The sequence below is a fragment of the Choristoneura fumiferana genome, chromosome 20, assembly GCF_025370935.1.
Source record: "Choristoneura fumiferana chromosome 20, NRCan_CFum_1, whole genome shotgun sequence".
In the NCBI taxonomy this organism is placed as follows: domain Eukaryota; kingdom Metazoa; phylum Arthropoda; class Insecta; order Lepidoptera; family Tortricidae; genus Choristoneura; species Choristoneura fumiferana.
In genome coordinates, this window is record NC_133491.1 from 9,858,272 (window position 1) to 9,876,979 (window position 18,708).

The following is an 18,708-nucleotide window of genomic DNA, read 5'->3' on the forward strand; positions in this document are numbered from 1 at the left end:
ACGTTAATTTTAGCAAAAAAGTCCGTTTTTAAAGAATTACACTTCGGAGTGGTAAATATAATACCCACGAAAACAAAAAAAAAACTTTCCTAGACGGTTAAAAACCTCATCTTTTTTTTAAGTCAGTTAACTATTAAATATGCCTTAATATACCTTTTTGTTTTTTCTTTTTGTACAATGAAGAGTATAAACAAACAAATATGGTTTCATACAAGACACGTGATTTTGTCTAGTTAAATATTTTTGTGGCAAAAAACATTTCACTGAATTGTCTATTAGGTAATTGGACATTTCGTCGTTTAAGACGTAGCCGTAGCTAACAGGGAAGTTTCCTACAGAACTCACCATGAAAATGCATCATTCTTCTATATATAAATATAAATATCATGGGACACTTGACACCAATTGACTTAGTCCCAAACTAAGCAAAGCTTGTACTATGGATACTAGGCAACGGATAAAAATACATAAATACATATTAAACATCCAAGACCCGAGAACAAACATTCGCATTATTCATACAAATAGCTTCGTAGTCAGGTTCTCTAACCACTTGGCCATCCGGTCGTCTATATATATCTTAAACATTGCTTTTCTATTGACCTTGAAGAGTCACCTCATGTGCTTGCATTACTGAATAGAACAAATAAGTTACAATCAGGTCCGGTATCTTCCTACATTGTACCAGAACCTGTCCTTTTCATACTCTTTCCTGTTTTTAATGGCATGTACGATGACAAATTAAATATTAGTAAAAAAGTATCAAACGTGTCTAAATAATTCGAATTAAAAATTACATGGTCCCGAAACTATACCATGCTCCTAGTGTTGATAAAAGGGAGATTAGTTTAATTGCACACTATTATTATGTCGGTATGTTATTATTTCACTAAATCGTTTAAACATATGTCAAGTTGTTTAATCATGTCAGACGAACGGGACCCGAATTCGAATCCGTTAGTTTATTCATATTACGGTAAGGAACTCTGATTTTGGGGTTCGTTCTTTAGTCAACTTAAGTCAAGTTTTAATTCTAGTTACTAGATTTTGATGAATTTTTCTTCCTTGTGAAAGAAAGTTCTCTGAAAGGCAATGAGGACATTGATTTTAAAAAGACAGAGAATAATGGTTATTTAACATTCGTTTGATTTACTTTGTAGAAACTGTTAAACTATAGTACCTGGGCGACCGAGCTTTTCTCGGGCTAAAACTCGGTGACAATCGTTTTCCCAGAGATAAGACCAAGTTAGATCGATTTTTCATCCCCAAAACCCCTACATACATACCAAATTTCATCGAAATTGTTGGAGCCGTTTCCGAGATCCCCGAAATATATTTATATACGAGTATATATGTGGGAATGAGGGTGGATTAATGTTAGAATGATTTGATGTAAACGAGCGACCGAATGACTGAAGACTAATGTGGAGTGAATGAGACGAGCGAATGAGTAAAAGAGTGTGAGTTACGATCGGGTGAGCCTACGTGCTAGTTGTTCTTTGCTATTTACCGTATTCCATTTAATTTTTTGTAATAAACTTTTTCTTATTTTATTTCGAAAAGTTTGTTTTCCTTCAAACGATCCCACATTTTTGGGGGCTCGTCCGGGATCAGAAGGAAAAATTAAATCGTGGATACGACGACGGACTGGTGTGCTACGTGGTGTAACGAGGCGGTTACATTTTTTGTTACGACGGTTGCCATTTACGACGGGCGACCGAAATAACAGCGACGACGAGTTTCTGCTGGCTTTTGAAGTAAGACGGTGGCTTCTTAGCGGCAAGAAACTGCACATCAGCGAGATGCGAACGGATAAGGTGTATGACGAGGCAGCTAGCGAGGCTCCGAGTGGAGGTGTGGATGAGGCACCGAGACTCAAGCTCCAAACGACGAATACGACGACGACGACTACTGCAAGAGTGATGACGACGTACGACGTTGATGAAAGCTTGCAGTACATTGACGACTTAGTAAGTAAATTTAGCGCGCAAGACGAGATGGAAAGCGTGACTAAATTTATCGAAGATATTGAAGAAAACGCTGTGATATTTGGTTGGACGCCCTTACAAAAATTATTTGTTGCTAGGCGTAGCATGACGGGTACTGCGGCGCTTTGGCTTCAAGCGGAGCGACCGTTTAAGTCATGGGACGATCTAAAGTACGCGCTAAACGAAGAATTCCCTGACACGATCGACATAAAGGCGATACACGAGCTAATGGCGGCGCGTAAAAAGAAGGTAGATGAAAGTTGCCTCGACTACCTTTTCACGATGCGCGAGCTGGGCAACCGAGGTAAAATGCCAGACGATGTGGCTATTCAATACATAGTCGACGGCATCGAAGACCTGGAGGCCAACAAAATTATGTTGCACGGCGTTACATCGTATAGTGACCTGAAGGAAAAAATCAGAATATACGAAATGATTAAAAACAAGACGGTACCTAAGCATTCGCTACAACAAAATGAGATGACGAAAAACCGGCATATTAAACCGGTTTCCCCGCGCTACAAGATGTGCTACAGCTGTGGAGAAGAAGAAATTCATGTGTCCAGTATGTGTCCAAACCAAGGAAAAAGTACGAAGTGTTTGCGATGTAACCAAGTCGGGCACATATCGGCACACTGTGCATCATCGGTATCGAGCGAATCAGCTGACGTGAAACATGATGGCGGCGGCGCGGACGGAAATCGAGCGACGAGCTTGTTCGTGCAAACTCTCGGTCACACTCAAATGAATGAACGGAACGAAGAATGTCTTCGGAACGAGGTGACCGGGAACGACATGAACATGGCGGCGAAGATGGCGGCAATGACAGCGACAGACGTCAGATGTCACACCAATGACGTTGACAGTTGTGACAGCAGCGCAAACAGCTGTGATCGAACGCAAGATCAAAACATCGAACGGAAGCCGACGAAGGAGATTTTGTTATTAAGTCAAAGTTTTAACGCGTTTGTGAACTCAGACAGCTACGTGAACCTTGTGTTGGAGGACAGTTACGAGTTGTTAGGCGCGCCGGGCTACAAAAAGTGCGAACTATTGTTGACGGAGCTCGGTGCGACTCGAGTGGTATCACCTGGATACTTTAAGACGAACTTTGCAATCGACGACGAGTGTTGTGATGTGGTTCTACACCTTGTGCCTAAAGACATCATATCATACGTTGCTATTCGAGGCCAGGATTTTTTATTTGATACGACTGTTGTAATGAACGGCGACCCGGTAAAATTATTAAAACGACATGAAAGTGGCCTTCGTAGACATTTAAAGTTAAAGGTGCAGGCTACGATATGTGTTAAGAAATTATATACCTACTGGTATGGAGTGAAGTTTAAAATGAGCAATGATTCCGGAAGTAGGTTGGGATCACAAATGATGCTAATTTGTTACTGGGTATGGTTTGTTTTTTTTTTGCAGTATTGTTTTGTTCTCTGTTTTTTTTTCTGATGGTGTTTTTATTTTGTTTTTAAAAAAAGATGTTGAATTGTAAGACTGGTAAACTGTTTTTTTTTATTTATTTATCTGTATAAGATGTAAAGATTTGGTTTTATTGAGTTTAATGATGGTTACAGCACTTGTTTATGTGGTTAAGATGTACTTAGGTTAAGATGTTTAGATGTTTAAGATGTTTTGTTTAAAGGATGCCTGGGGACAGTCATGTGTGTAGGATGGCCGAATGTGGGAATGAGGGTGGATTAATGTTAGAATGATTTGATGTAAACGAGCGACCGAATGACTGAAGACTAATGTGGAGTGAATGAGACGAGCGAATGAGTAAAAGAGTGTGAGTTACGATCGGGTGAGCCTACGTGCTAGTTGTTCTTTGCTATTTACCGTATTCCATTTAATTTTTTGTAATAAACTTTTTCTTATTTTATTTCGAAAAGTTTGTTTTCCTTCAAACGATCCCACATATACAAGAATTGCTCGTTTAAAGGTATAAGATATATTTACTTACCTTAAAATGTATAATATCTTCTCATGATTAAGACACACACTACATAATTACAGCCCGAATAACATTGTAATTGACATTATCAATTTCAAAACAACATAATTATAGCTAAATTTTATCATCTTCATCATTAAAAATTCAAAGTTGATTTCCTTTACACATGTTAAAAGCGTCGTAAATTTTTAGTAAATTACAAGTTAGAGTTATATTAATTATTTTTATAAGTGCTAAGGAAGTTACAACAAAATTAAATACAACGTTATAATTATCCGTACAATTCCCTTGACATTTCGCTTGAAAATTTAACCACGTGTGAAGTTTTTATAGAAAATCTGATAACTTAAGTCACAACAAATCATCAAAGGAAACAAGTGGTGCGACTTTTTAATCGATACAATATATTCGAATCGATTGGCTACATAAATACAGGTCATTCGATTTATAAATCAAGTTTAAAATCGATTTCAACAAGTGGTTATTAATTAAGTTGTAGTTAGATTAGAAATTAGATAGAGTAACGACGGCGACTGATGTATGGGCTTATCTGCCCATTGCGAGGATTGTAACATGAAATTGTAGTTTCTGTCTGTCTTTCACAAAATAAAAAATTAAACACAATAACAAAAAATTACAAAATTTGCGGCATTTGTAGTTTCATCGGTTTAAATTAGGTATTCTAACAATAATTCGTTAACAATAAAATTGTCTCTTACTTAAAATATAATTACTATAGATAAGAATATGGTAGATAGATAGATAAGGTAGATTGAAGAAATAAATCTCGGTTTTGAAAAAAGCCGTACGTGAATTTTTTTTCTCACTCGTATTTGGATGTATCTATGGTCAGCCATAATGATGATATTTTCTTATTACATGAAGGTAATGGACATTGATGACATTGATAACCTGGTCAATAATAACGAATATGTAATCTAATTGCTGAAAGTGGCTCCGAAGCGGTGACGTTTCGTGTGCTCTGCCTACCCCATTTGGGAATACAGGCGTGATGTTTGTGTGTGTGTGTGTGTGTGTGTGTAACCATCTGAACAAACATATTATTTATCGAACACGCAGATGTCACTGACTTCATAAATAACTCTTCCTTTTGCATTGATCGCAGTCTGTTATTAAACTCAAATTTATTGGAATTAAAATTTCCTTTACAACAAAATGCACATGTATTTCTTATACCTACATAAGCAAACTCGCGAGCATGTAACTAGCGGAATCATATTATTATCGAAAGCTTCGCCCATTGCAACACTAAATAGGTGTTGAAAAGTGAAACTAGAGGCCGCGTTACTCTTTCGGAGATGTAATTAAAGGCATTCAGTAAGTGGAAATAATGAGTTATGAATCACAACAAAATTGAGGTAGTGCGAGCTTGTAATCAGTGGGTAGCTAACGCGTTTAGATAACACTGGATAAGTTATGGAAAGAGAAGTTTTGAATGGCGAAAAGGTATCCTTGCGTATACCCATTTTTTTTTGAAATGATGCCTTTCGCATATGTTTCAAAGATTCAAAGAATTTATTTGCTCAGAATACAGTTGTGCAGATGCCAAATGTACTTTATTCTGAGACTGTAAACTATGTAGGTAAGATTTATTTCAAGACCATTGTGTAGAACCTTATAGGTTACGTTAGGTTAGTTTTGTAAAAAGCCTGTAACATTTACAGTTTCCGAATAAAATGCATTTGGCGAAATGAAACATTTGTGAAACGAATCATTTATTTTAGTTCACCTACCAGTGAACCTGGCGAAAATAAGGAATCGTTAAATGTTGAGGGATGGCCAACTGAAATTAACATTAATTAATTAAGGACAGGTCATATATCACGGAGAATGGATAGCCATTGAGGCCGGAAAGTTCTCGAATGGAGACCGCGGATCGGCAAGTCCAGCGTAGGACGAATGTCATGTAAGACGTTGTGCACAAGCAACGTGTTAAAATTCATCTGAAATAGACGCATAGTCTATCCTTAGGATCATAATAGTTTTCACTATTTTTTTCTGTTAAACTATATATAAATAAGGGGAAAAGAGATGGCGATTTGGCGATTGCGATTGCAAACGTCCACGTATTAGATAATAAAGCCTTTGGATTTCAACTAAAGCAATTAGTTTGAATGTCTTCATCAGTCTGATTCCCTTTTTAGACGGAGAGCGGACTTTCGGATAGTAGTCGGATAGTAGGCGAGTTCTTAGAGGTTGCTCACATAATCTCGTATGTCAAGGTGTTTCGGCAGAAACAGCCTTGGCAGACTTATATATTCCGAAAATGAGGGTTCATACCTACCGACTGGAATTGGTTTCATGTTGGTATCAGATGGTTATATTTAGGGGTCCTGATGGTCACCTTTGAGAGCGTCTGTCAAGCACTTCCGGCAAAAAAAAAAATACCGACATATTTCGCTTTTCTGTATCTACCAGTAAATTCCTAACTGATGCCATGACTATTATTTCAGTATCAGATGGGTTACATAACGCCCTTTTTTTCGCACCGGAAGTGACTATTTTTTAGGTACTTTCGGCAGGTTCCGTCGCGGCAGACTATCAAATTCGGATTCAGCATCAGTTTTATTGGAAACCATTGTGCATTTTATCGCGGTATCAAGTGGTACGAAATTTTGCAGTCCGCTCTCCGTCTATTTGTACTTCTGTAGAGCGGACCAAAATATATTTCTTTTGAATCTTGGTTCGATGATACAATGATGGCAGTTAAAGAATTTAAGTAATCACATCGTACCCTTATTTTAAAGTTGATTAAAAACTTTAGTAACAAGGTGACAATTCAACAGAGACGTGTTAAAATAGATGTGTCATTAGACAAAAACTTTTTTAAATAATTTAATTATTTAAAATAACAGACTGTTAATTTAAATGAATGATTATCTCTCGACATACATCATCCTTATTTATCCAAATTAGCTGTCATCGTTCACATATCATCAGAAATTTCATATTAATATTATACATGAATGAAGAATGTTTTTTTTTATTAGGTACGAAGCCTTCATTATTATTTAGTAAGATCTGCAAGATTGAGTCATCAATTTTAATTTGGTATTCACCGAATGGCAGTACTAGCCGTGATGTGATTTGTCAAAATTAATCGAACAAGAAATTTTCTTATGTTTAGAAGAGAAGCAATAATTTTTTTTCAGCGATGCTGTTAATGGTTAGTAAAAAACGTTATAAAAATAATACGTTTATTTTTATAAAATTGTATTATTTTAATTGAGTGAGTTAATCTTATTTTTGTTTCTGATTCATAATAATAAGAATAAAGAAACGAGACTACATTAACAAAACTGACACAATAATAATATATGGATAGCACAAAAAGTAGTATTTTTCAATCTGAACTTGCCATATTTCAAAATGACAAATATTATCTGTTTCTGACAAAGTAATTACTCAAATGCTTAACTAATTCAACTGACTGTAACTTCTTTAATACTTAAACAAACCCTTTCTACGTGTTACCACCGTTACAGGGGAGTACCCTTTCTCTGCAGCTGACTGTACCTATTGTATAAATATGGCAAAAACCATCAGTACAAAATTTAATCATCATAAATCATTCAAGTCCATCCATACAATACAAGTTATTGATGAAATCATCAACACTTATCGGTCGAGGTGACCTTTTGTTTCGAAACTAATAAGTATTTTTTATTAAAACAATTGAAAGTGAGATTTGAGTTGAAGGTATGTTACTTGGACTAAAGGTCAATAGTGTCACACTGTGGATGAAGACTCAATTGACGTACATATTTTTTCTAAGAAAAATGCATTCATACAAGTACAATAGGTTTGGTAATGACAGTACAAGGATCACACTGCAGATTTATAACAATCAGATGTTCAGATTTAATTAAGTCACATTATATGAAACTCGGAACTGTCCAAGCTCAAGCGAATATCAACAATTATCGAGTTCAATTAAAATAACGACAAAAATATTTCAATGGATAAAATCAATTTAATAATTTCATTAAAACGAGTTTATTACGTTACTTTAGTAGGTAAGTCTTACGTACAGTCAAGTGTTAAAATATGAACAAATTCAAAGTTTCAAAAATAAGTACCACAGACTTATTCCGACGCAATAAGGCCGTACGTAGTAACAACATATTTTTGAGTGGTTCGAATAGATAAGTACTTATTTTTGCACTTGACTGAACTGTACTGACGTTACCTACTATCAACCGACTTCATAAATCGTTATCTATTACAGTCGATAAACTCCGGGATGGTGTGGTATTAAGCAACCTGTAAACAAACAATGGGCGAAAATTTGACAAGTCATGACAGAAGTGATGTATTAGAAATTCCTTTTTTGACCCGACTGTGAACCGATATCAGACCCCCATTTCACCATCGTGACAGTTGTCAGTGACATATTATGTCAGGTAAAATTTACACCTGTATCAAAATTTAATGTTAATTATGTTGTCAAACAAAAATTATTTTCCTACTCGACATTAATTAATTATTTGTAAAATAGCGTGTTAACCGCGACTCCGTCCACGCAGAATTTGTTTATCGCTATTCCGAGGATCTTTGCAATTTGCTGGGATAAAACTATTCTATGTCCTTTCTCAAGAGTTAAACTTTGTATATACCAAATTTCATCTAAATCGGTTCAGCGGTTTAAACGTGATGAAGTAACAAACAAACAGACTTACAAACTTTCGTATTTATAATATTAGTGGGATTTGTCGGTAAATCTTGACACGAGATTAAAGCGGTGTCAGCTTTGCGTTGCATTGCAGTGTTTCGCGATTAGCATAGGTAGGTACGTACGCGTATTTTCAATAATATGGTTCTCTATGACAATAGTACTTCCACCTGTCAGCATGGTGAAAGAGGGCCCTGAGCGATCGGCTAAATTATAATACACTGGTAAATTTTGAGCAATATTTTGAATCAGTAATTTATTGGATTTTTGCGATGTGTCCAAATTTTAGTGACAAAGTAACCTAAATTTACATTGTGATATGAATACATCTGGAGTCTATTAAACTAACTAACTATAAACCGACTCGGATTCACATCTCAAAAAGTAAAAAAAAACTAAATCAAACCACATATTATTGTGACCACATATCAAATTAAAATAACAAATTAATAGTTTGTCATTTCGTAATTAACTTCGGTTAGTATTTAAACGCACATGAAAAAAAGTCCTTTTTTATCCGAAAAAAAAAATCCGAATTCACATCAAAATTACTGATTGCACAGCAAAATACCCCACTCAAAATATTACGTAATTAACTGCAATTTATATTCGTGGTGTACCGCTATTTATCTTAAAGGTCTGTCAGAAAAGAGAAGAAATTAAAAAGTGGCAACACTGTTTTGGTTTGACAGGGTTTGAAAGGGATGACACTACAGTGATGCCACTTTTTAATTTCTTCTCTTTTTTGACAGACTATAAAGCATTTTTATTATTGCACAGCTTATAATGACTAACGCACATCATACCTTGTAACTCTTTTTTTTAATATAGCTTCTATTTTTGCACATCAAATATATTATAACCTATCAATTTATTTTTAGCATGTATATACTTTTTACATAACCAGCACTAGTAGGGGCCAAATTATTTCCTAAATAAATAAGGTTCTGGCGCTTCGCCGGCCGCTGCCGCGGCGCGTTCGCTTTCCTCGCTTGGCTCGCGCGTTGTGGTCGCAATTGTACTTAACGTATTTATGATGTGATTGATAGATAGATAGACTGATTATGCTGAGGGGGGACCTATTTAGCGTCATGTATGTCTTTATCTGTTCTATGTTCGTTATATGGCGTTAAATAAATGTATTTTCTTTCTTTCTTTCTTTCTGATTGTAGTATTTTTGTATAGTTTGTGTTGATGTATATTTTCGAATTATCTGCAGTACCAATTTTGCTAAACATTGTATTATAATGATAGGCAATTATTTATTTGATGCGCAATTAATAATATTCCATTGACTTCATATCAAGCATACTATACATATAATGTATATTTAAAGAACAGATAAGAGGCTCGCCTTTATTGTAGAGACAGAGATAAAAGAAGTTACCAAGTGCGGGCTAGTCCACGCGCAAAGTAGGGTTCCATATCCTATAATGCTTATTCCATATCTTTTAATATTAAGTCTTGATTGGCAAAAACTCGGTAACTATATAAAGTAGTACTGCTTACTTAGTAAGCCGTGGCAATTTTTCTTATAAATTCGTCATAATAATTGTGAGTTTTTTTTTCCAAAACTTGCAAGCTAACACTGTAGTTAGTACAGTGAAGTAACACTTGACTAGTGAAAGTTGGCATTTAAAATAGTAATTTGCAAATGAATTAGTAAATTGAGAAATAATCTTATTAAACCTACAATGCTTTGAAGATGTACTCAACGAAAATTCACAATGTAGGTATAAGCGACAAAAACTTACCCACGCTTTACTTGAAGGAGAAGTACCACCATTTTTATGAATTAATTTCGAGGATTGTTCCGCGTACCTTGATTTTACCGAAGCTCGATATTTTGGCACAGTTGCATGCACCATGATCACGAGACGACTGGAGAATTGTGGATTGGAGAACCCGAGGTACGCGGAACAAAGCCCGAATTTAATTCATAAACTTAGTAATGACCGCGATAGTCTAAAACATTGCTCCACCATTTTGTCCATCTAATTTATATTATATATGTATATGTACCCATGAAAATTTTCAGCTTTTTAGTTAAGTACTAACAGTTTCTGAGCCCAGTCGTTGACGGACACATGACAAAAGTGGATGGATTTATTATTAGAACCATGGAACTCTAATGACGATAATGATACAGCTCGAACAGGATGTAGTCACAATATGTACCACAACATTTGTCTAATCATTGTTGTTACTCGTGTGTGACAGTGAAGTGCAAATCCAGTCGAATAAATAAATAAATAATAATAAAATAAAATAATCTAAAACAAATTGTTTTAAAAATATAAGATACTATCGGCAATATTAGGCAAAGTATAATATCGTTAACACCGCATGTGAGTTCAATTTCTCGATTAGATCATTTTATCCAAAATCATCATGGTTCTGTATATTGTGTTGATTGTACTTTTAATATATTTGGCGTACTTGTACGGTACACGAAGTTACAAATATTGGGAAGATAAAGGAGTGAAATACTGCAAGCCAGTGCCTTTCTTTGGGAGTATGATGAGCGTTTTCCTCCAAAGAAAATCAATGACGGATTTCTTCACCGAATTATACAGAAGATATCCCGAAGATAAATACGTGGGGTCCTACATGGGTCAAGGCAAATCCTTAATTTTGAGGGACCCCGAATTGATTAAGCACGTGTTAATAACTGACTTTCATTGCTTCTATCCTAGAGGATTTAACATGCTTAAAGAAAAACATAAAATGTTAATGAACCTGTTCATGGCTGATGGAGATGTATGGAAACTTCTACGGCAAAGACTAACACCGGCGTTCACTTCCGGTAAACTAAAGGCTATGTTCCCTCTGATCGTGGAGAAAGCTGAGGATTTGAAGAGTATTGCTGCTGAGGCAGCCGAGAGTGGAAAAGAGGTCGACGTTCGTGACCTAATGGCTCGATTTGCTACCGACTTTATCGGCACATGCGCCTTCGGAATAGATGCCAATTCAATGCATGATGAAGATTCGTCCTTTCGTCAACTAGGAAAACGTATAATGACACCCAGTTTCAGAGTAATTATCGTAAACATCCTAAAAATTTTAGCACCAAAATTATTTACATTTATAAAACCGTTTCCTGCAGAAATCGAAGAGCCGCTTTTGTATTTAGTTAGAAAAATTATGAAGGAAAGACATTACAAGCCATCTAGCAGAAACGATTTCATAGATTTAATGCTTGATTTACAACAAAAAGGAAAAATGGTTGGTGAGTCGATTGAGCATAAGAACCCAGACGGTACACCACAAATGGCAGAACTCGAGCTGGATGACGAAATAATAGCTTCGCAAGTGTTTATATTCTTCGTTGCTGGATTTGAAACATCATCATCGACTACTAGTTACACACTGCACCAACTGGCATACCATCCTGTAATCCAGAAAAAATGTCAAGATGAAATTGACGAGGTTCTTAGTAGGTATGATAACAAACTTTGTTTTGAAGCTGTACGAGAGATGAAGTACTTAAACATGGCTTTTAACGAGAGCATGCGTAAGTTTCCTTCTGTAGGTTTCCTCATGAGAAGTGCAGCTAAAAAGTACACGTTTCCTGGCACAGATCTTACAATAGACAAAGACGTTTCTGTTATTATTCCCAGTCAAGCACTCCAAACTGATGACAAGTATTTTAAAAATCCCGAAGAATTCAACCCTGATAGATTTCATCCTGATAACGTGAACGATATCACAAATCATGTGTTTATGCCTTTTGGTGAAGGACCTCGAGCGTGTATAGGAGAACGGCTCGGATTGATGCAGTCCATGGCTGGTTTGGCAGCAGTCTTAAGTGAATTCACAGTGGCGCCATCTACGAATAGCTTGAAGATTCCAATTTCGGATCCTGCGTCCGGTATCGTCCAAATGGTCAAGGGTGGTTTGCCTTTAAATCTTGTTTCGAGGAAGAAAAGCATATAACTTTTATGTCGTCTTTGCTTTGGAAAATTTAAATATTATTATAATAAACTCAAAAATTACTAAAGTTTTAATGCTGCTATTTCAAAACTATTTACCTGTTTGAATAAATAAAAACGGTTGTCCGATTTTCAATTTCACAAAAACCAATTATATTATTGTTTCAACTTTTTTTGTTTCGCCGAAAGATCACGTTAAATATTTGTATTTATCTTGCAAATTATAATTTTTATTACTAATTTCTTCGTCATTAGGTACTTTACGACTGTTAAATTATTGATTTTTTGGTAATAATTTAACAGTGTGAAAATATGAAAGCTCCAAAATATGTATTTTTTTGTAGTTAAACCCAGCTTTTATTATACATTTATTTTTATTTCATTTGGTATCGGAACACGGTCAACAGAGGCCCGCGTCGCGGAGCTCCTATTCTGTGTGATTATGGCATCTCACGCATTGTTGCAATTCTATCATAACCACCGCGACAGAGCCTAAAAGAAAGCTACTATAGCAAGTCTTTCATAATGTTTTCCGTCTACTAATATTTTTGCCGTATTGACTTGCCGTGTACTTGCTTAGAACACTGCACAAAGAAAAAAAAATCCAATTATCGAATAAAATAAAATATTTAAGTCTAGTCATTTGCGTAAATAATTTAGCTCATATCAAGCACGTGTCTATTTAAAGAAGAGATAAGAGACCCACCTATCACATTGTTATGGTTGTCGAGACCGAGATAAAAAATGATAGTGACAATCCAAACATGTACCTAATCGCGATATAAACAGTTTGCAAGACATTTGGCCAGTCATTATCAAAGTTTTATTTAGTGGAAGGTAAAAATTAGAATACTGAGCGTCAAAAAATCTGGTCCTCAAATGTATGCAAAAATAGGTTATTTTGTATGGAATGGAGAGTGGACCAAATTTAGTGCCGCTGAGTGTAGTTTGAAAGTGCTAATTTTAGATCCCACGTCTACTCAAATTGTTAAAGACGGGTTGCCTTCAAATCTTATTTCGTGGACGAAAAACAAATAATTTTCCCCTTTGAGAATGAAAAGTCACTGAATTTAAATAACAAAAATGGTTGTCCGTTTGTTTGTTTATTTGCATGTTATTCATTTATTGTCCAGATATTGTGTTTATTTGACAACTTGTTAACGATTCATTAGAGATAACACAGTCGTTACAATAATAACTTTTACGATTTCGCCAACCCAGAATTCGGCTTAATCTTTTTTTGTGATTCGGTACGCTAATTGGGTAATCAATATTTTATACAATGTACTAGCCGATCCGGCAAACGTTGTTTTGCCGTATAAATTATTCCTAGTGAATATTCTGGAAGTCAAAAAAAAACTTATAAATGTAGGTAAATGTATGGGAATGTGGTCTATAAATGAAAGAGGAATGAAGCGCTGTGAACGACGGTTTATAAAAATAACAAATCACCAAACATTTTTTATTTGATTCATGTACTTTATTATCTTTATTAAAAAAAAGTTTGGGGTGGACCACCCTTATCACTGATGGGTATGAATGAATAACTGATCGAGCCATTCCGTAGCCATTACGAAAAAATTAAGTAATATTTTTCTAAGGATTTCGTATTTTATACGGAATCTTCCAAGTTTAGGTATACTCTTAAACTACTAATAATTCTCAAGCAAACTTAGCCGATACAGTTTTCCTTGAAAGTTTGATATACTTCCATCCCGGCCTATACGTGCCACTGCTGAGCACAGGCCTCCTCTCAGAACAAGAGGGCTTGGGCCATAGTTGCCACGCGGGCCCAGTGCGGATTGGGAACTTCACACGCACCATTGGATTGCTTCGCAGGTTTGTGATGTTTTCCTTCACCGCAAAGCTCGTGGTAAATATCAAATGTAATTCCGCACATGAATGGATTGAAACCCATAGTATATAGGTGAGGTAGACGACTATTGTTCCATTCCTGCAGGCTCGTGCTGAGTCACCGACTTCGAGCTAGTAGGTACCTCATCATCATCATCATCCCAGCCTATATTCGTCCCACTGCTGGGCACAGGCCTCCTCTCAGAACAAGTAGGTACCTAGAAAAATATTTTCAAGAGTTTTGTAGTCGGTTCCATTTTTTTGTTATTTTTTATTTTTTTGGGGTCGGTTTTACTTTTTTGTTAATTTAATGCCAAATCATAAAAATAAGATATATTTTTTTTACAAAATATTTATTTTTTTGGGTGGGCCACCCTAACACACGGATATGAAAAATAGCTTAAGTCCTATTCCCAGACCCACCAAATACACACAAAAAAAATCATAAAAGTCGGTCAAGCCGTTTCGGAGGAGTATGTTGGTTACAAACATTGCTACCCGAGAATTTTATTTATTAGATCTTTTTATAAAGCCAACATTATTTCTGAGGCATTCCATTAGGTAAGTGGATGAATATCTTCGTATAATGTATATTTCTTCGGAGTTTTTCTGTGAATTGTACAAAGAGGAGTTCTAATTATACCTACCAGTTCATTACAGCCTCGAGAATTAATGCCAGTCAATAACATAAATTTGAAACAATAGTACCTCTACTTGTATCTATAAATTCGCAGTAGGTATTGAACATATTGCTAACGATTCAATTCAATTATTTGGCACATAGGTACGTACAAAGTCAAGTAACGTGTACACAATTAAATTAATAACGTTTAACATCTCTCAACGATTCGAATCGGTTATTGTATCTAATCGCAATCGTGTCGTAATCGATTGTATGTATCGATACGAAAAAATAATTATTTCCGACCTTACTCAAGGAGTTAATTGTTGTTGGAACAGGCCATGAGTGGACTCGCTGACAATTAGTTTAATTAAGAATATTGCAATATGGTCGTTTGTTACACAAAGTAGTACACCAGCCCAATAAAACTATAAAAATGTATCGAATTCGCTTTGGTACTGTATTAGAGCAGTATACGTAGATGATTCAATATTGGTTAAGAAAACTGATGTTTGGTTTCTTAATGTTTTATGTACGGTTTGCGAAAGAATAACGTTACTATTTAGGTCTGACCTGCACATCACGAGGTATAATGGACAGATTGGTATAGTTACGAAAGAGGTTTTAGAAATAGATTTTTAATGTGAGAGGATTAGAAATGCGACTACATGAATGTTGATAAAGGTGAACTTATAGGATACAGTTGGCGAACGAATGAGTATTATTACAATACAATAGGGGAAGTCCGGGAGACTTGAACCTCATTTTACTCTTATGCCGCTAAAGTTGTAACCGTAAGTGGCAGTAACCCGATTTTTGGCATGTAGACGTCATGCCTAAATAGGTATCGTTAGGTGTTATTGAAATGATAATAAAACAATAATTGCATTTTTGGCATTTTTTTTTATAAAATTTGGAATATGGCTCAAGTCTCCCCAACCCATGGGAGAGTTGATCAGGGGGTGCGGGAGATTTGACCATATATTTATTTATTAGAGAAAACAGTGAAAAACATTATTGTTTAATTAAAAATATTTATTTAAAAAAATAATGAATGAATGTATTTAAAGTATGATTCAATTAGATTTCATTTTTGATTATTATCTAGTACCACGATGTTAAACATAAATTAACTTAATCTTATGCCTTTAAACGAGCAATTCTTGTATATATATAATCAGAATCTCGGAAATGGCTCTAGCAATTTCGATTAAATTTGGTATGTAGGGGTTTTCGGAGATAAAAAATCGATCTAGCTTGGTCTTATTTTTGGGAAAACGCTTGGTACCGAGTTTTAGCTCGAGCGGAGCTCGGTCACCCAGATACTGAACTTATTAAAAAAATCTTATAAGAGATTTATTGTTCTTGTCTTCTTTAGTCTTCGCTACTCACTGTCAACAACTGGTAAACCCTTCCTCTTTACTCTTTTACTGTTTTTCGAATAGTTGCACGATTCTTAAATTTTTCAACAGCGTTCTCCAATTCCTGTTTGGTAATATTTTTCGGGTGGAACCCCTTTTGCCTTGTACTGGCATTATATGGTATGAGTTTCTAAAACAAAAAAAAGACATAAATTTAAAGCCAATCCGTATTTAAATGCTGTGTGGAGGATTAAACCATGTGGTCATGTCTCCCTGCTACTACATTGATCAAGTCTCCCGCACCCCCCTTTAGTTCAGTTAAGTGATTATTTCTCTAAATTCTAACATCGAATGTTTAAAACGCTCATTGTTGGTAAAACTATAATAACTAGTCAATATGATAAGATAAAATAACAGCACTCACCCATTAAATCATCTGAATAGCGTAAATTACAAAAAAAAATATTTTTTCACTTTTTGGTAACAGAAACATGTGTACTCCGTTTACTGCCAAACCGCACTAATGGCGGTAATATGGCGGCGCTACTAGTTGAGTCTTGTGTACGAGTATAACACGAACTATCAGTGGTGCCGGTGGCGCGAACTTTGAATTAGATATTCGAAATGGTTCAAGTCTCCCACCTGGGCATGTCTCCCGGACTCCCCCTACAATAACTCTTTATTGCACACCAACACATAGCAAGCAGTGCAGAAAACAGGTATATGATACTCTCTGAGGTAAGCAATAGGCTTAATAAAAAGTTGAACCATGAATAAAATGCGAACGATTTTCCGATTCACATAGGGCCGTTGCCCAAAAGTCAAAAAAAAAAAAAAAAAACAAAATCATTTATTCAGTAAATAGGCCGCAATGGCACTTTTACACGTCATTTTTTAAACTACCAGCGCTTTCGGAAAGACCATCATTGCCAAGAAGAATGCGCCGCAAGAAACTTGGCAGAAAGTCATTTTTTCAACATAAAATAATTACAAATAAAATACTTAAAAACTACAGTATACAATGAAATAAAAGAAAATACAAAAAATAATAATAATAATACAGGGATGTATGGGGTCCGTATGGGGTCAGTGGGACGTACATTAGGCCAAAGATGTTGGTGATCCCTAGACGGACGGTAGATAAACGTTCAATATTAGTGAAGCAATACGGAACAGGAAAAGTTAATCTATACATATAATAAATCTGTAGAAAGTCGGTGTCTGTACATTGGAAATATTTTAGAAAAACTGTTACTAGAGGCCTATATTATCGCAATAATAGAACCCAAAACAATGATTTTCAGAATCTTACTTCTTACTTTTTATCTTAATAATATTATGAACGCAAAAGTTTGTATGAATGGATGGATGTTTGTTACTCTTTGATGCAAAAACTACTGAACGATTTGCATGAAATTTGGCATACAGGTAAAATATACTCTAGATAAACATATAGGCTACTTTTTTATTCCTAAATAATGTATGGTTCCTGTGGGATCAATTTTTTTTAAACTGCATACTAATACTGCCCGAGCGAAGTTGCGGGCAAAAGCTAGTATTTAATATGTCTGTGTTAAGGTTTTACTGTATGAGTAATATGCATAAATGCATTGTATGTACACCGCGGATTATGGTAATGCCATTGCAATGCCGGAGGATAAACTGCCTTATAATTTTAGTTTGTAGCTATGTTTGTTACGAGTTGCCGCCGTTATTATTATTTTATTGTGCTGCTTATATTATTATTATTTTGTAATTTAATTATTGATTAAGAAAATAATAGTATTAATTATTATTAGACTATTCTGTCCCACTGCTGAGCAAAGGCCTCCCCCCGATACTTCCACTGCTCTCTGTCCGCTGCATATAAGGGCCAGTCCTTCAAGAAGTCGTCCAGTTAGTAAGAAAATAATAAACTACTATATTTTTACTTTGCTTCTTTGATACCATCTGTGCACTACAGCTGCGTCTGTGCGATATATATAAAACTATACATATTCACATAAGCCCAACTATCAAAAATACCACACAAATTGTAAACGCGTTTCTACGAGTTCGTCCTCAAAGCTACAAACACCCAGCACATATTGTACATTACTGTAGTAATTAAACAATTTAGTAACACACGAATCCTTCTAATTACCTAGTTTAATAACCCTCCTTTGCGCAGTCGGGTAAAAAGACCAAGTCGCCCATTTATAAAAAAATTCATACGTAAATAGTTTTCTTGGAACTGTCAGCCCACTAACAATTAAAATGACTAGGGTGTACATTAAATAACTGAAATCAACAGCC

The 18,708-nt window shown here is 35.4% G+C and overlaps 2 protein-coding genes across 2 annotated transcripts in view; one reads left to right on the forward strand and one right to left on the reverse strand.

Annotated features, from left to right (window-relative positions):
• Positions 1–18,708, reverse strand: part of LOC141439294 (uncharacterized) — a 190,223-nt gene that overhangs the window by 96,317 nt on the left and 75,198 nt on the right. The gene's annotated exons all lie outside the window — the stretch shown is intronic.
• On the forward strand, positions 10,839–12,730 carry LOC141439042 (cytochrome P450 6B6-like). The gene has a single exon (XM_074103152.1). The coding sequence runs from the start codon at positions 11,036–11,038 to the stop codon at positions 12,578–12,580; it is 1,545 nt and encodes a 514-aa protein (XP_073959253.1). The 5' UTR covers positions 10,839–11,035; the 3' UTR covers positions 12,581–12,730.